This window comes from Lepidothrix coronata, unplaced genomic scaffold (assembly GCF_001604755.1).
Source record: "Lepidothrix coronata isolate B3197 unplaced genomic scaffold, Lepidothrix_coronata-1.0 Scaffold136, whole genome shotgun sequence".
NCBI lineage: Eukaryota > Metazoa > Chordata > Aves > Passeriformes > Pipridae > Lepidothrix > Lepidothrix coronata.
This window is the reverse complement of record NW_016690316.1, coordinates 745701-772069: the sequence shown is the minus strand read 5'-3', so window position 1 is coordinate 772069 and position 26369 is coordinate 745701. Positions and strand designations below refer to the sequence as shown.

Below are 26369 nucleotides of genomic sequence, written 5' to 3'. Positions count from 1 at the left end.
AGCGCGCCCTGCCCCGCGTTCTCCCCCGCAGCCCCGGCCCTGCCCCCGGCGCGCCCCCACAGTCCTTCTGCCCGGCGGCGCAGGCGCAGTGGCGGCCGGAAGCGGCGTGTGGGCCGGCCAGGCCGCGCCCCCGCCCCTCCGCCTGTCCTCCCGGCCCGGCCCCAGCGCGCCGCGGCCCCGCCGAGATGCTGCCCCTCTCCATCAAGGACGATGAGTACAAGCCGCCTAGGCTCAACCTGCTCAGAAAGGTGTCCGGCTGGTTCAGGTGAGGGAGCGGCTCAGGGCGGGGCGGGTGCAGGCGGGGCTGCGGCCAAGCCCCCGCGGAGGGGTCGGGGAAGGTGGTGCCGGGGGTGCCTGGGCCGCCCGGCGGGCGGGTCCGGCCTCCTGCCGCTGTGTCGGCGGCCGGTGACCCGCGGTGTGCTCCGTCCGCAGGTCCATCCTGGCGGACAAGACCTCCCGCAACCTTTTCTCCTTCCTCTGCCTCAACCTCTCCTTCGCCTTCGTGGAGCTGCTCTACGGCATCTGGAGTAACAGGTAGCGGGGCTGGGGGCGCGGGGCGGGCCGAGCGCGGCCCCAGCGCGCAGGAAGCGGCGCCTCCCGTCCGGCCAGTGCCACGTCTCCGCCCGGCGGGGCCGAGTCAGGCCTCCTGCCCGCCGTGCGGAGGGGCCGCTCGGCACAGCCTCGGGGCGGCTGGAGCGCTGCCCCGGCCGGGAGCGCTCCCGTGGGCAGCTACCGGCTCGGCCGCCCCTCCGCCGGGGCCCGGCGGCGCGGGGGCGGCGCGACTCGGCGCCTTCGGGAGGAATCCTCTTTGGAACTGCTGTCGTACTCGGCTGTGGGCTGAGGAGGAAGCCTGGCCTTGGCCCGAGTTACAGGACTCGAGGGTTGTAACCGTTTCGTGCTGCCGCTTGCCACAGACATCCTCTGTTCGGGAGGAATTTGTAGGTTGATTCCTGGGTTCCTTCCTCTTTCCGAGGAAAAAAAAGGAATTAGCACATTCAGGTATAATTAAGGGGTACTTTACACAGCACATAAATTCACAAAGGTGGGAAAAAAACCAGAGATTTGACTAAATTGCTGTTGAAAAATCTGCAGTGAAATACAAGCAAAAGTGCAAAGTAACTTCTGTACTGACGTATAGTATACGGGTAGACAGTGGTGCTAGTGTCAATCATGCTTCGTTCGTGATAGAGAAGTTGTTTTGTGGTGGTATTTCACTCTCTTTTGTCTATAGTTCAGTTCAGAGTGAACTGGCTTGGAAATGTCAATTAAGCCCAGCAGTGTCCTTCCACATGGGAGTTAAAGTAGTCCTTGCCAAAAGTTGTAGTATGGACACAAATTACTGAGACTCTTCTTTTAAGAGTCTTGAGTGAACACAGCAATGTGGATTTGGAAACAGTTGCATCCTAACACCATGTTTTTCTGAATCTCTCAAACTACACTATAAAATCCTTAACTTTGATTACAGTAATTAATCAAAGCTACAGTGTATCACTAGTGAGCACGCAATGTTATCTTGGGCACAGAATATCTTAGTAGCACATAGACTATGTGTTTGGTTTCGGCTTTGATGTTGATTCACTTTGCAGTTGTGTGAGCGCTATTATGTGCATAGTCTGTCTTAGTATGGATGTTTTTTTCCTAATAACTCAGAAGATGTAAATATTTTTCCCTATAGTTTGTGTATAAAGAGGTTTATGTTCATGTGAGTTTGTTCTGTCTTTTAAACATAATTTTTTTCATAGTGGGACCTAAAAAAGTCCTTTATATGAGGTAACTAGTAGTGACACTTGGCAGTTTGTCACTGTGGAATTTGGCAATTGCAACTGAGAAGACTTACTTATTTTTTTTTCATAATTGAGATTAAGAATTGTGATTTGCATTAGTTTTGTTTATATTTCAGGTCACTAATTTTGGGTATCTCTAAGCCTAGATTTTGTGCTAGAACAAAACTGTCTTAGCAAGCACCTCTTTAGTAGAGAGTGGTGGCAGAGATTATGATGAGGAATGCCTTCAGTCAAAGCAGGCAGTTCATGCTGTGGAAGAACAAGCACATAACAAGCAAACAAGGAGCCATATAGGGAAAATTATTTCTTCATTTTGCAGAGCACAGCTCCGTCATTCCCCACGTGAGAGATTACCTTTTGTTTGTCAAGCGGGTTGCTTCCTCAACTCACATAGTGGGTTTGTCATTTATATGATCATCCTAGAAATAATTTGGAATGCTGACAATCTTGAAGCACAGAAAACAGAGCTGGATATGGTATTTTGCTAGCTGAGAGCTTGTTTAAAGTTGAAATCTGCTACTTGGGCTGTTCTGTTTTAAAATCCTATTACATGCACACTTGTGTAATTTGATATTAAGCCTGTGTTATTAAATGAGCTGTGGAAGTGTCCTCATTTAGACGCTGTAGTTTATACTCTGGATAAATAGTAGTTTATACTGTAGTTTATACTGTAGTTTATACTGTAGTTTATGCTGTAGTTTATGCTGTAGTTTATACTCTGGCTCCATTTGTAAACAAAGTTCTTCCATACATCCCATGTTGCTAATGGTTGACTGAATCACTTGTTTACTTTAGTAATCACTTTGCACACATTTTTTTAAAAAGTCTTGTTAATTTATAGGTCACTTAAAAAAAGCCTCAGATGAAATGAGATTGGCCTCTTACCAGGCTTCCTGCCACTTATGCAGCTAAATCACTTACAGCTGTACCCATGATCCAGAGCATGGTTATGCCATGTGGTGAACTGTGCTGCAGACACAGGCTATGCTGTTCCCTGTTGATAAATCCACATGCCTCTGGTCACCTGGAGTTGTGAGCTTAGGTCTTGAAAGCAGCACAGCTGTGCTGGTGTTGCACCTAACTGTGAGTCTTGCCTTGCTGAGATTTGCAGGTGTGAGCACAGTGCCATGGTAACTTGCTGTATGATTGCTGGTTCTGGAGCTAGTATGGGATTTTGTTTCAGTAACAGCCTTTATATACTTCTCTTTCCCAGGAGACTCTATTGGAAAAAAAAAAAACACCAAAAAGAGGCCTCAGAAACCACTAGCTATCTCTGTTTAGCCATGCTTATTCCTCCCATTTCATAATCATTACAACTTAGAGTTACTGTCACCCTATTTACCTTCTACCTGAATGTTTGGTGTGTTTTATGGGGTTTTCCCCCCCACTGAATCTTCCTTATCGAGGAACCAAATCTAAAGCGATGAGTTTCCCTAGAGATGTCACCTGGTTTGGGGCAGGGGGAAGCTGTCACCCACACCCTTCAAGAATTCCATAGCAAATTCCATTTTGCTACTTCATAGGCATCCAGCTAAAACATTTGGTTTTAACTTTTAAAGTTTGTTCAGAACAGCTTTATCTGTTTCCTGCTTTGGTGGCTATAGCACCTAAGGACAATTCATCATGCCATCATCTTTCTGCCTTAAGTGTTACAGTTGTGTGTATATATAACTCTGTATGTGTCCCTAAAGTATATAGGTAAATATATAGATTGAGGCACTTGTTCTCTCTCCTCTCTTCCAAACCCGCTTCTTCCACAGTTGAGTGTTTCATCTTAAACACTTCAGATTAATTTTGTAATTGTTTTCAGTCAGACTCAGATGGTTTAGTTTTTTTAATGTGAGGTAGTTGGAAATCTGGCTAATGAAACTCTTTGCTTTACTTCAGTGTGAAAATGTGGCTGTCTTCTAGAACTTGTTACTACCAGTAAACATTTCTTGTTCTCCAGTTTCCTAAAACTGAATTGTGTACATAATTGTTCTTAGATAACCAAAGGATTGGGAAAATGGAACTTTTGGGATGATTGTAGTAAGAAATGCTCATCAGTACCTCTGTATCAAATGTCTTTCCAAATACGAAGCAAATTATGTGTTGCACATACTTCCTTGCAGACTTACAGAACCCATTTATGAGTAATTTAGTTAACTTTGGCAGCTGTTGTGTGTAGTGTTAAAGCCAGTTTACCTATAGCTTACAAACTGATATGAGTTCTACTGACCGAAAAACTCATGGACTAATTTAGCTTGCTTTGAACTTTTTAGCATGCTGTTTTACCCTACACTTTAACTGTGTTTGTCAGTCAAGATTGTAGTTGTGCATTGGTCTTTGAAATAAATCCTTTAAGATATGATCTTTCAGCTTCTGCTTCATTCAGCTTCTAGATCTAAGAGGAGTGTGGATCTTCTAGTCAATGCCTTGCAGCTGCTAAGGCAAAGATTTAAGGTTGAATTATGTTAGCAAGAGGTGTGCCTGTGGGTAGATCTACTCCAGAGGTTTTGGTTTGTGTTGAGGGAACCCACCTTTCACTAGCACCAAAATCATATGCTAGGAGGATTTTTTTTGCCAAGTGCTCTTCCAAAGTGCCTTTCCTAAGCTGACAAAATCAATTTTGGCGTTATATTTGTGTTGGTGATGAACTGTGGATTTCTCTGTGCTAGCAAAACCATGCCTGAAGCTTAGAAACACAGTGTATTCTGCTAGTGTGTAAAACATAATTGGCTGTAGATTTTTTTTCATGTTCAACATGTGGAACGTAACATTTTTTTCTTGTTCTCTTTCAGTTTAGGTCTAATATCAGATTCTTTCCATATGTTTTTTGACTGTACTGCTCTATTGGCTGGATTAGCAGCTTCAGTTATTTCAAAATGGAGGTCAAATGATGCTTTCTCATATGGGTAAGAAACTTCAGGCTGTTACCTTGATGTACTGTAATAACTGTTTAGGCAGTCATTTTTCACTCTATAAACAAAACCTCTTTTTGCAGAACATGGAAAAGCTATGTTGAAAGTGTGGGGGTTTTTAAGGTGAGTTATGTAAACCTTTAAGTTAATATCGCCCTAGAAATAGTAAAAATATGAAGGCATTGCTTTTGGGGAGAAGTTTTATCCCTTCCAAGATCTCTGTGATCATACTAATGGAAACAAGCTATACAGGAGCAAGGTGCCCTGCCCTGTCGTGTATTAATGGCACCAGTGAAGAGCAAGAGCTGCATCCTGGGTTTGTCCTCGCAGTGCATGAGGAGTGTTACAGGGGCTTTGGCTGCTGCTGTCCCATGCCTTCTTTGGAACAGAAAGTTACAGCTGAAAGGAGCTAAGTCACAGAGATGCTGCACTGAGATTATAAGCTATGATTCTTGGAATCAGTAGGATTTGACATCTGCCATTTGTGGCTGCCATTAATCCGGATCCTCAAGGCTGAGGTGTCATCCCATCCCGCCCTTGGTGGATATACTTGCTGCAGCTGGTTCTGTTTGAGGGTCACTTGGTTTCACTGAACATTGCAGTTCTGCCCTATAAAACAATACTGGTGGTACGATATTATTAATTGGTAATACTGATTAACTGCAAATGAGGTGTAACATAGGCTGCTGCACTCCCCATAACATTACTGACCCGAGTGTCATCATTTAGCTTCAGCTGTCTTGCTTAAGTGTGAATTCTGTAGTTTGAAACTTAAAGCACAGTTTAATTAAGGTGGAAACTCCAGTGTGCCCAAAAATCAGTTTACGAAGAATTGTACCATGAACTCAATTGCAATGAAAGCAGGTTCTGTATTAAGTACTGCTCTTCATTTAAACAGCTGGTGTTCCATTTATCAGAGAACAGCCACAATTTATTAAGTTTGATGTTTACTACATGGAAATTACACGTTATTCTAACCTGGCAGTTTTTTATTGTCAAAATTTGATGTTTGAAATAATTAATTTCTACTTAAAACTTTCACTAGTAATCCCCTTTATAGATGGGAAGCAAATTAATGTATGTCAGTTTGATATTATACAAAACTTTACATCAGAAGACTTCGACTACATCTTGCGTGCTTATCTTAGTTTGTGGCTTCCCCAAATATATCTTTATACTACAACTTCCAGTAGAGATGATCTTAAATGGAAAGATTATGACATATTGAAAGATTTTTTTTCATGTAGAGTAGGTAATAGCTGATGTGGATCAGGTAGTGTTTGTCAAAATACAACTTAATCCATTTCATACACTTATTCTTAGCTTATATGCTGCATCTTTCATTTAGCAAATTCCTCTGTAATACAACTGTTTGAGAACTAGAAGATTGCACTCCAATCTTTTAAGTTCCACTTCTAAATTTCAGCATTTAAATGAATGTGGTAATATCTGCTATTGCTTTTTCTGTTTCTTGCAGGTATGTTCGAGCAGAAGTACTTGCTGGTTTTGTAAATGGTTTATTCCTCATCTTTACAGCGTTCTTCATTTTTTCTGAAGGCGTTGAGGTATGTTACGAAGTAAATTACGCTGTCAATTGTCACATTTCTGTTATTAATGGGGTGAACTTATTGAGTTAAATAAATTGATTAGGTTCATAATTTATTAAAAATCGGTGATTTGAACAGAGAATAGGGCCATCTGAAATTGCTGTTTTGTGACACAGAAACCCAGCCTTTTCAGTGTATCTGTACTGGCTTCTTAAATGGTGTATTTTGTTTACGTGTAAAGATTCTGTGAGATGTAGTCTGTCCTTTTTTTCAGCCAGTTAAGTGTGTCGTAGAAAGATCTTCACTTTTCATTGTTGAAGGACAAATGAGGCCAAGAAGGAAAGGCCCAAAGTAGCCACTCAGAGGAGTTAGTCATACGTCACGTTCTGTGAAGAAGTTGGACTAATTTGTTAGAGAACTATCCTCCAAATCCTGAAGTCTGATATAAATGGCAAGTAGTGATAACTTAGAGATCTACAAGGGTTTTTTTCTCAATTTTTTTTTTACATGATGATTCAGGTGATAATTTCAAGATTGAAATTTAGACATTAAGGGTAACATCAAGGATTAAGAGTAAAACTGATAACTATTTCAGATCAGCTTGCATTAATGCTTCTACTTTTTAATGGGACATAGACTATACATTTGTTTAGACTTCTACTTCATAAGACATTCTAGTGAATTTTTCTTTTTTTAATAAAGAACTGGGAAGAGCTTTCAGGAACAGATCTTTTGCATTGATAAGCCTATCAATACCTTAGAATCAGTACAAGCTGGGCTGAAATTGCCTATAAGCTTGGGAAAACTTCAAATCTAGAAACAGGAAAAAAACTTATTAGAAAAATTAAAAGCTGACTGGTCAAGGATATTGTTGAAACGTAATTCTCTTCTAGTCTTAGCCCCTATGGGAAGTATTCCCTTTCCTTGTGGTGGTGACTTCTTTTCTCGTTGTTGCTTTAAAGTTTTACATCTGCTGGAAGTTTCATTGTCTTGCTATTGCCTGTACCTTTCATTCCTGTGGAGAGATGGTGAATGTTTATCTCCTCTGTCAACAGTAATTTACGCTTGTCAACACTTGAGATGCAAATTGTATTAGGTCTATGTCTCATTGAGAAAAAAATTCCAAACAAAGTAGGTAAAAAAGAATTTAAAAAACAAAAATCAATATAGATTTTAGAAGTTCTAAAAAATGTCACAGTTTGTTCTCAGTCTTCATTTCACTTCCCTCATTGCCTCACTCTTCTCAGAAGAAAGGAAGAAACAGTGGAAGTTGTTTAGGTGACTTGGGCAATCCACATAGGACAACAGACTTGAATGTTTTCATGTGGTGTTGAGCCACATCCCACAGCAAAATGAAATCTTATGATAACAGTTAGCTCGACTATCAGAATATTCTACTGTACTGTCAGAGCTTTAATAATAAAATTTCAGCTTCAGACAATAAGAATTAGTCTATCATACCAAAAACTGGTAGTCCTGAGTAATTTTTAATTATGTCTGTACATATGTTTGTATGAGAATGCTCCTGTATCTAAGTAGTTTTTTCAGCATCTTTTAATAATGTAAAACTCTACATTTGTGCTTTGTTTTGTTTTTGTTTTTTTGTTTAGAGAGCACTTGAACCTCCTGATGTGCATCATGAGAGACTTCTTCCTGTTTCTATACTAGGATTCATTGTAAATCTTATAGGAATATTTGTTTTTCAGCATGGAGGTCACGGGCATTCACACGGAGCTGGTAGGATGTCTGTAACTTCCAGTACTGTTTCCTTTCTTGGCACCCTGTGTTCCAGGACTTTATAATCCTCCAATAAGAACCCCAGTATTAAATTTTAATGTCTTTTTAGTAGCAATCCTAGCCAAATGTATATTTGACTTCTGACTTCTGTGTTTTGTCACTAGCCCTAGTCACCGTTGTACTTCTCATGTTAATATCCATTAAATGGAACACTTAGAACTCTAGAATCTGCTTTCTGGAACAGGCACTGTTCTGAACAGGCACTCTTCTGCACCTTGTTGAAAGAGATTTGCAGAGTGTCTTTTGGAAAAACTTAAGCTGGACTTAAGCAAGATTGTGGCTGAAAAATTTAGAAGACATTGTCTGAACCAAATTTTAAGCATGGGATGATTCAGCTTCAGGTGCTTCTCAACTCAGGTGTCTTTGAATTGAAATGCAGAATTTATTTGCCTAAATATATGTGGTGAACAGTTGGGTTTTTTTCTGCAAAGCCTATTGGTGTCTCATTCAGCTTAACATATAAACTTACATAGTCTAGTGGAAGAAAATAGTCTTTTGTCTTTAAGCAGCAATCTAAGCCTGAATTTTGAATGTGTGAACAATAGCCTATTTCTGGTTTCTTAAAACAGCTGTTTTTAATGTGATTGTATCTAATTATGTGAACATTTTTCAAATTGTACTAAAAGTGTAGCACAGCTTCTCAGAAGTGGGAATGCATAAAAGCACTTGAGTTCTCAAATCAGTTATATTTTTTAGTGTGTATGTGTATATACATTTATGTGTGTATGTATATATATATATATATAATATGGCTGCACAGCAGACCTGTAGATGACAAACAGTTTTGTTAAGTTTCTTAAGTTATTTAAAGCCATACCTTAAGATGACCTAAAAGGCAAATAGGTTTTGAGTGGCTTAGAAACAAATATAAGTGTACTTTAATTCATTATTTAAGTTCATACTCTGATGATGGTATTTGTTTACAGGGCATGAGCACAGTCATTCTCTGTTTAATGGTGGTCTCGGCCATGGGCACAGCCACGGAGGTCATGGGCACAGCCATGAACAGAAACATACCCACGGACACAGTCATGGTCACGGCCATGGGCACTCTCATGGTCAGGATTATTGTCATGGTAAGTACTTAGTTAATGTCCTAGACCATCTTGACTCAATCTAAATGTGCTACTAATGATTTACTGGAAAAAAAAAAGAGAGGGTGCTGGCAACTTGTTGTGTTCCTACATGGAAGTAGTTTCATTAAATGTCTAGTATGCTGTGCCGCTGCCATGTGTCGTGGCTCATTTAGTGTGTCACTTGCAGTAAGTTCAGTGTTAGTTTTTAAAGGCTGTGATTTACCTGTGGTTTTTGAATGTTCACCTTAATGTTATGTGTTGGCAGAGGGTGGAACAGCTGGATGCGATGGCAATATAATGAAATTATCAAGTGCTCAGCTTCAATTTTTTCATTTAAATCAATAGGCAAAGTTAAGCTGCTTTGCTAGTGTTCTCCATTTGAATAATCTTACAGCTCAAGATATTAGAAAATATGAACACACAAACTTTGGGTACTTATGGATTGTTAGTTGTATTTGGTTTGTGATTTCAAATAAGATTTTCCCTATCTTGAGTAGTTGTAATCGGTTTTTAAAAGGTGGTTGTGAAAAAGGTGCTTGTTACCTTAGCTATGTTTAAATCTTTTCTATAAAGGTAAACAATCTGAGATGTTCACGCAAAATATGATCAGTAGCCTTCACTAAGGGAGAAGAGGCAACCTATTGAAACAGTGCAGATGAAAGCCTTGTGGTGTTGCAGGGTTGTCAGTCCTTCCTTCCTAAGCCATAAACTAGGATCTGATGTGACTAAAAATGTGCACATTCAGAGCAGGGAATAGTGTTGCAACTTGCAGACAGGAGGTGACAGTGTAAAAATACTTACTTGTCTCTTCCTTGCTATTCTTAGCAGAAAAGTGGTGCTTGTTTTCCAGGACTTCTCCTGGAATTTGGTTGGAAAGTAGGAGCTCCCCACTTCTGCTTCTTCCTTGCTTTCCCCACACTGCCCACCCCAGTGGAACAGTGAATGTAGCTGTGTTGTGCAATTTGATATTCAAATCAACTTTTGTGTAATATATTGTGTATCCTCACTAGAAGACATTTGCTATCCTTTAACAAGTTTTTCTTAACATATCTTTCTAGTGTGTTCCACAGAGGCATTAATCTGCTTGGATGAGAGGATTTTTTGCTTAGTTCTACCTTCTCCAAGTCCTATCCTTGTTGTTGTGCAATTAGAAATTTCCAAAAGGAAGACCATAACAGAATGTACCACTAGAGAGAGCCTTTGTCTAGGTTAATGTGTCAATAATTGTCTTCACAGATGACCATTCTCTTGAAGCAGTGGCTGGATCCAGCAAACAGATTTTACAAGGTATGATGATAATAAGTATAATAGTTTATTGGTTTTATCGAGGCCTACCTGTCATTCATTTGTTTTAGAGGGTTCTTCTGGATAAATGCCACATTTTTCATAGAGGAGCTATTCTATGAAATCCCATTCCCCCTGTAAACAGAGCAGTGCTGTACCCTGTGCATGTGTAATTCACTGAAGTGTAAATGTAATGCAGTGTCAACACAGTTTAAAAGAGAGATCCCAAAATCTGGAATTCAGCTTCTGTTACTGGTGCTGAAAAATCAAATAACGAAAAAGTAGGAAAAAGTGGTTAAAAGCAGAAACTTAAGGACCCTAATTGCAATGTATGTTCTGGAAAATGAAGAACAATATGATTAAGATAGAATGTATTTGAAAAATGCAGATATATATAATTGTTAAAGAGTATCTAAGCTTAAAACTTATCTTTCATCAAGCTCTTAGAGTTGGTTTAAAGAAGGTGGTAATTTGTGATGCAAAGACAATCACTTACCAGACAATCATTCACAAAGACAATCACCAGCAGATCAATGTCCCGGGGAAGTCTCTGAGCAGCTATTTTGAAAAGACAGCACCTCAGTTTTATTGCTGAGCATGGTGTGAGATGGTATGGAGTTTCCCCCTGGTCTGTTTGGGTAACCTGTCCTGGCTATGTACCCTCCCAGCATCTTGCCCCCATCAGCCTACTTGCTCTGGGGGCAGTGAGAAACGAAAGGCCTTGATGCTGTCTAAACCACAGCATCATGCAGGCTGCTGTGGAGAAAACCCGGCTCTGTCCCAGCCAGACACAGTACAAATGTAGGCTTGGAAAAATCACTTAAGAGCTGATTTGTAGTTGGGTGTTGTTTTTACAAGAGGCTGGAGACTTGTATTCAAAAAGCTGTTTCTGAGTGACTTCCCGTTGTTGCCAGCAGAGAGCTCCAAAGGCTAAATTTTGGCTAGCTGCAAAGTACATCTTTGTATTTTAAGGCAGTGTTGTTCTTCAAAATAAGAGTGAAGTTTTTCATGTCTGCAGCAGTGTTTAATTCTCAAAACTATTTGTCTTGGATTTCTTTGCCAAGTAACTTCTGAAAGATGTCGTCAATGAAACAGTAGCATGTTTCAAAGCTTTGCAGAGCTGTTTCTGTTAATAGTCTGTCCATCTTAGCACTGTCTGTAGGCACCAGGGAACGTGAGTTTCTTTACTATAATGTGAATGAAAAAAATCTAGCTGCATCTGTTAATCACTGTTTAAGTTGATAGCCATGCTATGAAATACCCCTTACTGCTAACTGAAGAAAAGAATGTAAATTCTTCAAGTGGTCTATATTCTAAAAATACGTTAAAATCTTGTGATCACTTTGTGTGCTTGACCCAAAATTGACCACAAATTAAACAGGTATAAATCATGTTATCTAGTTCTTGCAACTCTTCTCTGTAAAATGTCTTTGAAATACACTCTTTGAAATACATGTCTTTGAGAATGCCAAGTTGTCATGATATCAATTGATCTTTTACAGGTGTATTTCTACACATTGTGGCAGACACACTCGGAAGTATTGGTGTGATCATATCTGCTATATTGATGCAGAACTATGGTCTAATGATAGCAGATCCTATTTGTTCAATGCTGATAGCACTACTTATAGGTGTAAGGTAAGCGTTGCTATCCCTGATATTTGGTAGTACTTCTGATGCTAGTTACAGCAGAAATTATAGCTCAGAAGAAAAGGTTTGTCTGTTATGCTGATGACTTACAATGTTTGCTTTTCTTCTGAGAGAGGTATGTTATCTCTCTTTTGTACAGCTGTTCTGATGAGCTCTTGTATGAGCTATTTTCTTTCCCTTTTCTACAGCCACAACTTTTGCTCTTAGATCTGCATATTTTGGCCATTTGCATAATACTACAAAAACGTCTTTCAGGTTCAAACTGTAGAAAGCTTCCTCTCTGTATTTAGTACATGCTTATATAAACCAATGTACTCCAGTAAATGGAGCAGAATGGCTTCGGGGCAGCAGAGTTGAGCCTGCTGGCACAGGATGTGCCCTTGTCCTTGACAAATCAAGGCTGGTAGGTTTTAAATTTTTTTTTCTTTCTCTGGTGAAAACTGTCTTTTCCTTTGTATTTGTACTCTGAGACATCCTTATTCCTTTTAAGACCTGATGGAAATGCTTCAAGTAGCTCTAGACCTTTCCAGTTGGTGCTTACCAAGATCACTGTAAATGTGAAGCTATTTAGATTAGACTGGACAAGCAAATATTTCATTGAGTGACGCTGTTATTGAGGTTTTCTGGCAGCAGTTTCAATGGTGGTGCAGGGAGCGTGCCTCAACTCCAGTTACAACCTAATAACTGAACACCTTTGTCTCTTCAGCAGTGGTGAATGTCATCTGAACTGCAACTACTTATGCTTATACCATGTATGGCATGTTTACAGCATATGCATGGCAGCATTCACAGGATTATTGATGTGAATCTCCCTATTTATCAAAGTAGGGCAGCGTGCTTCAGACACAACGCCCACAGAAATCTCTGCTAGAGATCTCTATTATCATTTTAATATACACTCTTAATATTTTAACTTAAACATCTTGTAATTTCATAAAGGACAAATTATTACAAGCTACTTCTATTACTGAAATTTCAAAATATGGGAAAGGAAATGTGCAGGTTACCAAGAGGGAAGAAACTATTGCTGAGGTAAAGGTAGTAGCTGAGTAAAACACAGGTTTCCATACACTTAGATTAGTGTACATAGATTAAATAATTGTCTGCTGTTTCAAAGGAATATTCGTCCATTTTTTCTGTGTCCCTTTTACTAGTTAAACCAACTTTGATAAGGTGAAGTGGGGTGAGAGTGTGTGTGCGCCCCAACAAGTGGACCCCATGCATGTGTGTTTAAAAATCAGAATCTGTTCCATAATTAAGGTCTTTGTGACTCTAATAAAGCAAGCACAGTTTTGAGTCAGAGATGCAAAAGCCAGTCTGATAAGGTTGTCCAAAAGTTTTAATGGCGTTTAGGGACTTCACCCTAGTTGGAACTGTATCCTCCCAAGTTATTGCTTAATGGTCTGATTTTCACCTAGAGTCTGCAGGGCATGAGTAGGGGGTAGGTTTGATCCTGGGCTCTTTTTTCCCTGGTGTTTTGTTTGTTTTTGGGTTTTTTTTGTGGTTGTTGTTAGTTTTTTGGGAGTTTGTGTTGTTTTTTTTTTCTTTTAATCTGTATTCTTTCTATGATACTTATATATCGAAAGAAGGAATAAAGCCAGAACACAAATCCTTATTCCCTTTTGTGGAACTTTTTGAGAAAGCAGTTGCAGGAGAGTGCAGAGGGAAGTCATTGCTCTTAATCCAGTGTTGCTTGTGTCTTTGTGAGATAACTGTTCATTCATTCTTTTACTGAGTGTTTGCTTTGCTTCAAGGTTGGGGCAGTTCTCTCAGATTTACTTGAGTCTTGCCTGCTTCTGTTAGTGGGTGTTCTCTGTTCGGGTTTCTAAAATGATGGTAACACTTGCCAAAAGAAATCACACAAATACCTGTATAAGATGACTAAAAAGCTTACTGCTGCAGTATAAAGCTGTCCAGACTCTACTTTGTAACCTGCTTTGTCTTGTGCAGAGGGAGAAGGGTTGAGCAACGCTTCCTCAGAGAAGTCAAGCAGTGCTTTTAAATCAAATGGTTGAGCCTTGCTGTAGACAACATCTCTAATTAGTGCAAATTGTCAGCTGCTGACACGGTGTCTCTGTGTTGCTCCTGTGATCCTTCACTAAGGCTGCTCTAGGGTGTCATATTCTCTGCCTAACACCTCCTGAGTTAGCACAGAACATTCTGACTGCATAGTGAAAATCTGCTGTGGGATTTGAGTTTGCCTGGATGCAACCACTAGTATCTAATGAACCCTTCTTTAATTACTTTTGGTACTATCTCATGCAAGTGTCCATTTAATTATAAATAGGACAAACTTAAAATAGACAAGTCTGTCTTACTAACATTTTTAAGGTTGCTTTTTTTAACAAAAGCTTGGCTATTTCATACTTGTTCACGTTGACACTTGAAGTTTTTTCCAAGCTGTTGTCCTCATAATTGTATGTGCCTGAATCAATATACAATTTCTCAAGTCTCTAAACTGCTTTCAATATTTAAAACTAAATATTCATTTAGTTTTTAGCCTTAGCATTCTAAGCCTTATTCAGAACGTTGAAGCAATTTTAGTATTTCAGTCAGCTATGTGAAATTAGACACCACACAAAAGCCACAACACTAGTATAAATCAAGTTTGTCTGAAACCACTATTAGACCCACATGTTTCTAGAAAGGCACAGTAGACGAAATCTCATACTAGATTGCATAGGGTATGCAGACTACATATTAAGTGGTCAAAGAAATGAGGCAATTTACATTTAGTGAAGTTGTTTCCATGGGTTACGTAATTTTTTTGCATAAAATCTAAAGCTTCTTGAACATGATATAATATGAAAGAGCTTTGGGGGAGGGTGTGCCTGTACTGTTTGGGATATATGCCTTTAATGTTTGAGGCATAACAATATGAAAAAATTACTTTTTTAAATGAAGTGCTGCATTCTCTAAGATTCAGAAGCAATGTTTTATAGCAAAACTCCTCCAAACTAGCATGTTTGTCATTGGTGTTGTTTTAAGCCATTATTGCTAAATGTCGTGCACTGCTTTTATTTACAGGGTAATGGTACCTGCCAACCTTGCTTGAGAGTCAAGGTACTATGTTGTTATGAGAACAAGCAATTCAAAATCAGTAAAGTAAATTTTAGACCTGTGATCCTTGTCTTGAGCAAAGCTTGCAGTCTGATTAAAATTGCCATTGCCTAGTAGAAAAATTTTATTAAAGTTCTCAAATAGGCCGACAGCCTTGGCACTGCGGATATGGATGGTGGTTGGGGAAAAACAAAGAATTTGGAAATCTGGCTGTAGATTTTCAGCTATGGTGTTTGAAGAACCATAGCTGATCTTGATCCTTAGCAATGTTTGTTTACCTTCCACAAAATCTATCACAAATATCCTCTCTTTTCTGTAGTGCTGAGAGCACTGAATGAATTTCCTGCTGCGCTCTGAGTGCAGTGACTGTGAAAAGGGTTCTTTACCCAGTGTTGTTTTCAGCCCTGCAGTCTGAGATTATAACAATGCCAGGGTCTTGCTAGCTATGCCTACAAAACAGTGGCATAAGCAGGATGGGACTGGAATGGATATGAATATTATCTGAATGTGATGCAGGTTAATTAAGAGTTGGATGCTTTCACTCTTCATTTTTAATCAAGCCTTGTGTCACTGGCAGGCTGGATTTATCAGATTCATATAAATAGCTTTTATCTGTTTGAACACCTTTCACTTCTGTAACTGTTATGTGCAACTGTGATGTGCTGTAACATTAGCTGCTTTTGCAGTTCTAGCTTTTTCAGAGGATATGTTTTTATCCCAAGTCTTGCTGTGGGTTAGCACCTCTTTCAAATTCCATTGTCTTGTAAAAGAGTGTGGTATTTTAGACTTAAGGCTTGGTAATCAAGAGACCAATGGAAAATTGAGTTTTCTTTAGCAGCAAAGTTTAAAGACTCCTTGTGCGCGACAAAGCTTTCCACTTGATGAGCATTCAGCATTATTTATTTTCCTCGATGATCTTATAATTTAAAACAAACAAGAGGGGAAGTACCAGTGCAATAGTTGCTACAGAGACAGCCATGTATTTTTTTCACTAATGATTAATCAAAAAAAAAAAAGAAAAGGAAAGCTTTGTCAAATTCTCAGCCTGCTTGATTTTGTCATCTTTCGTAATGTTTTCTTCAGTCACATGAGATGGAACTGATATTTCTAGTGCCTCCTTGTGATTAAATATTACTGTGTTTAGTTACTGTTTGAGAAAAGAGCATAGTGTGTGGAGTTTTGGTTTTTAAATTAGAGGTTTTGTACTTAAGTAGTATGCCTGAAACAATGGAAAAATCAGACATCATCAAACTGGATTCTGTTGTTTGTGGTGTTAGTTTGGCTTACAGTAAGACTGTCTTGTGAGATGGTATCCCATTGGATGCAGAGGGGTATCCATAGCTGCCTGTGCTCTTAACAGCATTTGTGAGGGCCTATCACATCCCTGCAGCTGTCTTTTGGCCTTTTCAGCTTTTCAAAAGATGACATTTGTATCTGAACACTAAGACAGAGGAGGAGGGTGTGACCCAGGATATGCTTCAACTTCACCAACAGTATCAAGCCACATCCTGATTTACCTCTATTCTTTGGACTTTTAAGATGGTTTTGTTTCATAGCCTGTCTCTCCAAATGTACTGACAGTTAATTTCCCTTCCATCAGATAACATACATCAGTTTTACCAAATAATGTAAATAAGTTGTGCAAAGTAGACATTTTTTGTTAGATTTCTTTCCTGGCTTTTTTCACTCATAGTGGTATGTTTCAACAAAAAGGTAGGCTATTTATTACATTCTCCATTCCTTTAGTTGTTTCCCTGGGGAAAAACATGCAGCCTGTATGTGTGTGGTTTTTGAAGCCTTTGGGTGCATATGTTACAGGGACCTTGTTAAATTTATGGAGATGGAGTTGGTGTTCAAAATTCCTGCATTCAGTTTGCATCCTGAAGTTGTGTATTGGTCTTTCAAGGTTTTTATTAAGAAGCAAACCTGCATTTTAAATAGTGAGTTAAACTGAAATCAATTCATCAGTGGAGTGTTTTGGCAGCTCCAGCTCCCCTTGATGTAATGCTTGTGACATGGACATTATTTAGTGAGATGGGTCCATTAATAAGAGAACCTTTTTTTCCCTAAACTTCTGTAATCCACTCTAGAATGTGACACTCCAATTAAGCTTCCTTTAGAGACATTGACAGTTATTGCACTGCTAAATGTTTGTCTTGGTGACAGGTCCAGTTTAGGCAACTCCTGCGTGTCCCTAATTGCTTCTTCCTATTTCTGAACTGATGCCTTGGTAGCAGCACAACTGTGTGAGGCTATGTGATGGAGTGCACCAGGCAGTGACTTTGGCTGGAACCACCATTGTGCCTGCAAGAAGACTTAATTTTAGGGTGATGGTTTTTCCAGAGGTTCATTAGACAGGAGTCACACACCCTCTAAGTCCCTCCCACCCCTGGCTAAGGTTTAGCCAAGGGGTGAGCTGAGCAGTCAGTCAACCAGCACTGCTTCCATGGACTAATGGAACCACCTGCTTAAAACTGGTTAGGTCACATTGTCCACCATCTGCAAATACACAGCTGGTCTGTGCCATGCATTCCACATCACTTCATGAGATTTTAAACAAAGTTTCTGTGGTTTTCTCTAAGAACTAGTCTGGTTAATCTCTTACAAATGTTTTGGGTGTGCTTGCAATCCTATTACTCTGTGTACAGCAGCTGTGATGCCAGTGCTGAACTCTGAAATTCAGCTTACCATTTCTGAAATATATAGTCACGTTTGATCCAGAGTGTTCGGTGACTTGTATGCTCTTGAAATTAAACTGCTATTTAAGCTTTGGTATTGGGTTATAGATATTTGTTATCCTCTTGAAAATGTTAGAATGCTGTACTGAACCAGGCATGGTGCACTATTCCTAAACAAAAAAGGTACCATGCTGAATACTTAATAAGAGTATAACTTTTTACTGATAGCTTCAGGGTAAGGGCTTACTGGTCTCTTGGTTTTATTAAAAAAAAAAAAGTAATAACAATAAAAAAGGGTATTAAATGTCTACTTAGTTATCTGATTAAACAAGACCACTTGGCCAAGAGGGAACCTCTAATTGTTTCCAAATGTTTAACCCCTGAGTTTGGATGAGACCCTACACTTAGTTCACTGCAAGAATATGCAAAGTTGTCTGTTTCTGACAAAATAACTTTGTTATAGCTGGACTGCTCCACACTGATTTCATTTTATGATTGCTCCATTATTATCTTAGTTCATAAGAAAAATATGCCTTAAGCCAAACACAAAGGCAAACCCCATTGCAGTTGAATATTGTTATGATTACTTGTGAATGATTTGCCATTGAAGTAGGTTTTGAGCTATACTTATCAGCTGCTTTGTTCTATAACTTCTAAGATACTAAGACATCTCATCTCAAATCCCATGATTAAACTATTAGTCTTTTGTGATCATCCACTGGGTAGTTCTGTGGAAAATGTGAGGGAGAAGTAATCTTGCCTTTGGTAAGACACCACAGCAATTTTGTAAATCCTTCTATTTTCTGTACTAGGTTTTCATGGCAACACTCTCAGCTTCTGGTGGAACAACTAAAGAAGAATTTCTCATGAGTGTTAAGGAACCTTAGGTTGCATCTTTTGAAAATGTAATAATAGCTAATTTCCTTTTTTCTTTCTAGTATTGTTCCACTTTTAAAAGAATCCATTGGGATTTTGATGCAGCGAACTCCTCCTTCCTTGGAAAATGCCCTGCCTCAGTGCTACCAGAGGGTGAGCTCTTAAGCCATTTTTGCTCATCAAGCTGCTGGCTTATTGAGCCTCAGCTGTGTGTATGAGGATATTTTATGATGTTTTTTCAGTAATTTCTGTAAAGGTTCTTTAGAATATACAAATGGAGGTACTAGTTTAATTAATGTTTTCCTGAAGTCCCAAATTTTATGTAGCTTCTCCTTAGTTTGTGTTTTAAAAATGTGCTATGTTAGTGAAGAAAAACAGATCCTGAAGCTTTTCCTCCCAAAGTCTTCTGTGCTTATACAAAGTGCAAAATGTTTTTCTGTTTTGTTCAGTTTTTGTCTCCCACAAAATCTAGTTCTTAGTAATGTGAGGTGGAGTAACACTGGAAGTGTATTTGAGTATACATAGGTTACTCTGGATTTGACCTGTTCTCCTGTTTAACTAATCTATTACAGTGTCATGACCTGAACACTGAAGTGTCTTTGCAAAGTTAATAGGAAGCACTTGTAGGAATGCTGTCTGCCCTGGTGGAGTTACAGGTTGTAATTGGTCACTTGGAGGGTTTGCTACAATTGGACAGAGGAAAAAGAAGGGGGTTGGCAGGACAAACCTAAGCCCTCACAGAATATTTACAGAAACGTTAATGTATTAATATAAATTATATATGAATATGTTTTCATTGAAGTTAGAATCTCACAAATTTTTTCATGGCAGAATTCCCACTTTTGCAAAAATTGCAGTTTTACTTTAATGCCCTCTCAAATTCAGTAACTGACTTTTTTCTTTTGGACACCTCTATTTTCAGAAATGGTTTCAGTAAAATACACGTAGAATGTAAATGCATGGTACAAAATCATGGCATATACACAAATCTGAATGACTTCACCTTCCTTAGGATAACCGAGATAATAATGAGAAATTTTGCTAAAAGATCACAATTTGTTCAGTGAACTAGAAGGAAAAGAATGCATTGGCTTTTATAATATTTTCTGTAAAAAACATAGTACAGACAAACATTTTCTGAAATACATTTTCTGAAATTTGCCTGTATTTTTAGGTGCAGCAGTTGCAAGGAGTTTACAGTTTACATGATCCACATTTCTGGACCCTCTGTACTGATGTTTACATAGGGACTTTGAAATTATTAGTAGCTCCTGATGCTGATGGAAGGTGGATTCTAAGCCAGACTCACAATATTTTTACTCAGGTATGTCTTATCAGTGGAAATCACATCTCAAAACATAAATTGCCTGTCACGTGATGTGACACTGTAATTCTTATCAAGCAAAATTAAATGTTTCTGGGTTTGGAATCTGTGTTTTGGAAAGCTTTTCTACTCCAGCTGTATAGAACAATTTCAGAATACTCAGTTGTGTAGATGGAATTACTGTACGTCTCTGCATTCGTTTTTGATGCCACTTAATGGAAATAACACCTCAGGTGTATCAAATTGGGTTGACCTATATTGACCTATGAGGAACCAATAAAATAGCTGAGGCTTCCCTTGGGATAGGGCTTCCAACCACAGACTGGACCTATTCAAGCTTTTCACTGCATTGGCTGCTTGCACATGTGATGACTTTCTTGCCAAAATCATAACGTAGAACTGGTTTGAACAACAAAATCCTGTGTTACGCTCTTGTACTTAGCTTCATTTTAAACCGACAGCTCTTCAAGCAGCTTACTTTTCAGGAAGTTAAACTTGTACAAAAGAAAGTAAGAATTGCTTTTGTGCAGCTTCACGAATGGCAGTGATTTAGGATGAATCAGAGAAGGTAATGTAGCAAAGCTAATGCTAATATATCATTACTTGACTGTGTGAAGAGCTCTGTATTCACACTGTGGTCTCAGTGATCGATGTGCTAAATGTGGGAGATGAATTACAGATAAATAAGACATTGAGGTTTTTTGCTAGGTAACTTACTGCTGTGAACTGATGTTCAGGACAGGTAAATTGCTTTGGCTTTACTGGGTTTTTAACTCTCCTTCCCTTCTCCATAGGCAGGAGTAAGACAGCTTTACATACAGATTGATGTTGCAGCCATGTAGTGAATTTCTGGAATTGTGCTGTTGGACCAAAGTTTTCAGTACTGTACTGGTACAACAACCTACTTCTCGAGACAGAGCCTGCCTCCACCACTGTTCTGGAATCGACTGAAGAGATTTCTGCCCTTGGGCTATGGGTGGAGTTCACTTCTAAGGAGTAAATATCGAATGAATGTTATGGACTTTGGGTCTTGGTTTTTTTGGGGCCCCCAAACTTGTAAGTTTTTGAGGGGTTTTTACTTAATAAGATTGCGGTACTGGAAACCCTGTCATGTCTTCAGTAAAGCTGCTGAAACCACTGCTCATTCCCATAAAACCAGTGTTATCGACAATTGGAAACCTGTTTTGTAGATGATGTCACAATGGCTGACATGCTTCAATATAATTGTATGTTTGTACAATTGTTTGTACTTTGCAAACTTAATGAACCAAACCATATTGGGTTTTCAAAGTGCCTTTTATATGAGGAGAGCTATTTGCCAGCATAAATATGGAGCATCAAAGGGTTTTATTACTTTTACAAATAATCTTGTATGCAGTCTGATTATTTACTAGTGATGTATGTGGGGGGGTTGTGTACTTGCATAACTGTAGATGTTAGACTTCCATTATACTTGCATCTTACCAGACAGAAGAATTCTAAATGTAAAAGACAAAGCTGTTGTGAAGAGACTTGCTTCCAAAATAAGCTGGGTATTTTGTTACACATGTCTTGTGAAAATTATTTTCGTCAAAATATTAAGATTTAACTCCAATTCTTAGTCTCTTCATACTGTTGAAAGTAATGAGACACTACATGATGCTACTCATGTTTATAGTCACTTAAGAAACAGACAGCTGAGGGAAGATGCTGGTGATGGAAGCAGTGCTTGAAGTTTTTCATTTTCCAAATCCTGGTGGAAAAAACTAAATCTCGAAATTGTTTGTGAAAGCTTAAATCTCCTTGATTTTAATAGGTTGTAATAATTTTTATTAAAGTGATTGGTGAGATAATTTTGCCTTTCCAAATACTGAAAATAGTTGTTCCTGGTGGCTATACCCAAAACAGAAATAAGGGCCATGTTTCATATTTAAGATTATGCTTTTCCCAGGTTGACAAGTCTGATATCTTTGACTATCTTACTGTAGCTTTTGTATGTTTTCATGGGGGAGAAAGTTCTTAGTGCAGCATGGCTTGGTTGGTTGGGTTTTTTTCCAGAAACATTAGTCTGTCATATTTTTCTAGCATTTATAATCATTTTGCTCAGATATCTGAGTGTTGTTTTCAAAACAAATCTGCTATACTTGGTATTACAGATGATAGTTCCACTACGCTGTACTTGTTAACTTATAATGGAAGACTTTTTAAGAGGACATTTTCCAAACAGAACACTGTGGAGTAAAAAACAAGGCAGGCATTTTTCTGATAAATCATAGCTGCCACTGACTGGTATGGATTTTAAGTATTTTTTTGGTACCTGTTATGTGGTAATAGTGAAATCAAGGCCCTCTGAAGCTGACAGTGTCTGTGTAGTAAGTGCTGGGCACTACAAAATTACTGAAGGTTGATTTGCAGAAATGTTTGCCACTGATATTGCTGAATTCATAGCAGATATGAAGAGTTTCTTGCATTCACTCTGTTGTTCCTATAGAGCACCTGGATTTTGATTTCTTCTCATGTGAAAAAACAACAGTTGCCAAACTGATAGGTGGTTCCTGACTTTTCCAGATGGGATATTGAAACATGAATGTTGATTTTGTACAGAGCTTAGGGGTGTACTCTTGTGCTTGGAACCAAAAACTGGATGCAAAGAAAAATAGCAGTACAAAGCCACATATATTACTGCTTTTAAGCTTTATAGTCTCTTCCAGCCTTCAGATCCTTCTTTATCCCTGTTGCTGGTTTCTCATCCTGTTGGCTGCTCCTGGGGATGTGGGTGCAGAGTGCCCTCCCATCTGGCTGCACTGCTCCACATCACTCTTCTGGCCTCCTGCCTGACGCTCTGTCAGGCTCTCTCCCCATCCCACCTTGCAGATCCCCTGCCTGGCCCAGACTTTCCTGACTGAAAGATGGGATCTGGGAGTTACACAGCACAGGGTGGGTGCAACAATCTGTTGAGCAGATTTGAGCATTGCAGTTTAAGATACCATGTGCATGTATGTTCACAGAAAAGGTGATTAAAATCTGGTTGTGATTATAGGGTGGAGTTGCTGTTTTGTAGTGTGTTGCATATAGACTGCTGCTTGTTGGCTGACAGCATGACTTCCTCATTTTTCAATAGTTAGTGTTACTGCTATTTGAGGCTAGAGAAGATCAACTGATACTACTTTAAAGGCAAGCACCAGCCAACTTCAATGCCATTGTGTCATGATCCAAGAGCAGGCTTTGGTTTAAATTTTTATACCAGCATGTTTTGGGACTGGGTATTCCTGGACTTGATAAAATACTGTAGTGCTGCCCTAGTCACTGAGCTTGGCCACTACTTTAGTTTTCTTAATGAAAAGACAACTGCTACTATTCGTTCCCAAGCGACAATCTGACCAAGTGGGAGTTGGGTTTTTTTGATGCTGGTATTTTTTTAAATGTACATCTACAGACTTTTTTAATATGGCAAATGGAGTGAAAAAGCCTATAAGCCAGTTATAATTATAAAAACAATTTTAATGACTTTTTTTTTTTTTTGCTTATTATGATTTATCAGATTGTTGGAAGGATATGTACAAGTCTGAGTTTTCTAACTAAGATAGCACTTTGTTATTTTTAAACTTGGTGTTTTATAGTAAGAAATGTATAATTTGTTTGTCAAATATAATTGGGGATAGTATAGGGAAGTCAGATTTAAAATAGACTTTAAGCCTTTTTAGGCTTTCTGAAAAAAGGATAAGCATCACAAAATGTTACAGAAGACAGTATATAGCATGTTCAGTAGGTAACCACAGTCATATCTAGTATGTCAGTAAACCGAGTGACATCAGATTTATTTTTTTTCACTTACTGAGGGGATACTTGCTCAGGTTTTAGGAGAGTACAAATCAGGCAAATGACAGTGCAGCTTTTCTTACCCTGAGAGCCAAAGGACCATTACTTTGTGTTTTGCTAATTACCTAACACTTGGCTGCTTATGTAACACTTTGCTTTTGACACTTTATTGAAGATGCATGGCATTTTAAACAAAGCTTTGTGTGAGTGGCTGACATCCAGAGATGGATGAATCTGCAGATCATCTGCTAAAACTCAGCTTCCTGCTATTCACTACTGAATTTTGAACGAAGTTTTCAATTTATGATTTTCTCATGTTTTCATGTAGCTGAGCTTACTATGGGGTTAAACGTAGTCTGTCTTTGTGGTTTGTTTTTTTCTGTGACTGAAACCAGTAACTTACAACCCTGTTGTCCCAAAGACCAAGCCTGCAAACTGCACGATTTTTACCGCGCCTACAGCAAAATCAGAAGACAAATGCTGCAGAGTGTCTGCATGAAAATGCCCCAGTGTTTTTTATGGTAAATAACAGTGGAAGAAAACTACTCTTATGAATATGCACAGTGAAGACTGGTCCTTTATAGGCTAATCCGGTAAGTCTACAGATATGTACAGACGGGCTCCTTAGATCAGCTGGGCCCCTACAGAGAGCTGAGTTACTTGTGTGATTTGCTAAACTAAGGCAAAAAGTGCAAGAAGCAAATAAATGACTCTGGTTTTTATGTAATACTGCTTACTAAAACAAAAGTTTAGTTGCATCATTAGTAAGAGCTGCTTACACTATTTTTACATAAAAATTGAAGCTGCTGCTACTAATAAAATGGACATTAGTGACTCAACATTCTTAATTTTTTTTTTTTAAGTAAAACTGGCTTTAAAGGTGAAGGAAAGTAAGGGTATCTCTTTTTAACTGTTGTAAGTGAACCTGTTTTGGGAATTCAGACAAGATGCAAGAGGGGAGAGAAGCTGCTGCTGACCTGCAGTTTTCCACCCTTTGCACACACTCTGCATTCAGATTGTAAAGTCTATGGCACTTCTCTCATAGTGCAGATTTCAGTTGCAGTTGCACAGTGCAAATTTTCAGTTGCATGCTTCTGTAAAATGCAAACTCTTCTCTCTCTTCATGAAACAAGGTCTTTAAATACCACTTCAGAGCAACAGTTTTATTTAATAATTAAGCCCTGTCCTGTTTCTTCCAGGAGCCATCAGACTGCCACTTGCTATGATTCTTGATTATCCACCCCTTTAAGCAGGATTTTCTTTTTTCTCTTTTTTAATAATCTGTCTGATCCCTAATACTGACTCAGTAGTTAATTCCTCCTTTACACTTCTACTCCCTTTTGGATTTGTCCCCCATTTAGGCTTTGTTGCAGTGACCATCCCTGTTGGGACTCCATTGGCCAGACACTGCTATAATGTGAAGATGCCAGTCATGCTTTGCTGTGCCTGGCATGTGAAGACTGTCTTGCTGTGTGCACACACTGCTTAATCTGCTTCTCTGTTTCAGTGAGCCACAAAAAGTTCCTGCCTCTGTGGTAATTTGGCGGAAATAATAAGTAAAAGGAGGTGGGTATTTCACTTCCCATGTGCATTGGAGTCTCTCATGTGTATGCTGGGATCTTGTACAAGAGTTAAGTGAATGGCTACAGTATTTTGGCTGAAGTGTGAAATAATGTGAATGAAGCAATTGCCAAAATCATTCCTGGTAGCAGAGAGCATATTGCTTACCTTTACCTTTAAATTACAGGAATTACTCTTAGCAGTGAGCTAAAGTTGAATAGCACAGTGTGTCAAAGTACCTGTGAAGAAATCACAAGGCAGCTCACTAAAATTCTGAAGACTCTGTATGATTTGTTCTGGAATGCTAATGTTAGTAGCTTAGCCACAACTTGTCCCAAGTGCAATATTAAGAAATTTTTAATGTAATCTTTTCTACTTGAATACAGTCTATATAAAATGTTAAATATCCTATATTGCTGACAAGATATGGGATCAAATTTCTTTCCAATAAATCTTCAGTTTAAAAAAAAAATGCATACAGGTCTGCTTTGTTCTCATCTTACCGTGAAGACTAGTTGAAATAGTGACCACCATCATCCACCAGCTGATTTTAAAGAGAATTCTTGCAGTCTGCTGAGACTTGGTTTAAGGTTAATTGTGGTTGTTGCAGTTAGAGTCCAGCCCTTTGTGAATGCTAGCATTAACATGAAGAAATCCAGTTCTATTTTAAGTTGCAGCCTTCTGAAATAAGAAGTTCTGTGCAGCTTCTCCGTCTGTTTCACCAGCTGATCAAAGGGTAAGTTCTTGTTTTTCTGGGTTTAGAGCATTCTCACCTGTCTGTATTCACTCTCCCAAAGTAAAGATGGACACAGACCTAACAGGTTTTGCATGCTAATGGTTTCTATTGGTGAGAGGACTGCTAAGTTTCTGGGAAGTTGAAAAGCGAAATTTAACATCTAATGCACTTACAACACTGTATGGCAGTAGGCTTAATGGACTACAGCAGAAGTGATGTCCCCTTGATCACAAGTGATGCTGATGTGTTTAAAACTTTCTGGAGGGTCTACATGGTAGAAGCATATACTTGCAGCCTCG

The 26369-nt window shown here is 38.9% G+C and overlaps 1 protein-coding gene across 2 annotated transcripts; it reads left to right on the top strand.

Moving 5' to 3' along the window:
* Window positions 1-137: 137 nt before the first annotated feature.
* On the top strand, window positions 138-25789 carry SLC30A7 (solute carrier family 30 member 7). Of its 2 annotated transcripts, none has more exons than XM_017827223.1 (11): window positions 138-265; window positions 433-534; window positions 4570-4678; window positions 6162-6249; window positions 7842-7968; window positions 8955-9104; window positions 10341-10391; window positions 11891-12026; window positions 18715-18805; window positions 19827-19976; window positions 20771-25789. In XM_017827223.1, exons 1-11 carry the CDS (start codon window positions 211-213, stop codon window positions 20816-20818), a joined length of 1107 nt encoding a protein of 368 aa, XP_017682712.1. In that variant the 5' UTR covers window positions 138-210; the 3' UTR covers window positions 20819-25789. The 2 variants fall into 2 exon arrangements, with proteins under 2 accessions (XP_017682712.1, XP_017682710.1); XM_017827221.1 differs by having other exon boundaries at window positions 4565-4678.
* The last annotated feature ends 580 nt before the right edge of the window (window positions 25790-26369 follow it).

Excerpts from the sequence above, each read along its gene's own strand:
- SLC30A7 (XM_017827221.1), top strand. The coding sequence starts at position 186 with ATGCTGCCCCTCTCCATCAAGGACGATGAGTACAAGCCGCCTAGGCTC. Across the intron at positions 18,806-19,826 it reads TGCCTCAGTGCTACCAGAGG|GTGCAGCAGTTGCAAGGAGT; the intron begins GTGAGCTCTTAA and ends CTGTATTTTTAG. Across the intron at positions 19,977-20,770 it reads CTCACAATATTTTTACTCAG|GCAGGAGTAAGACAGCTTTA; the intron begins GTATGTCTTATC and ends CCTTCTCCATAG.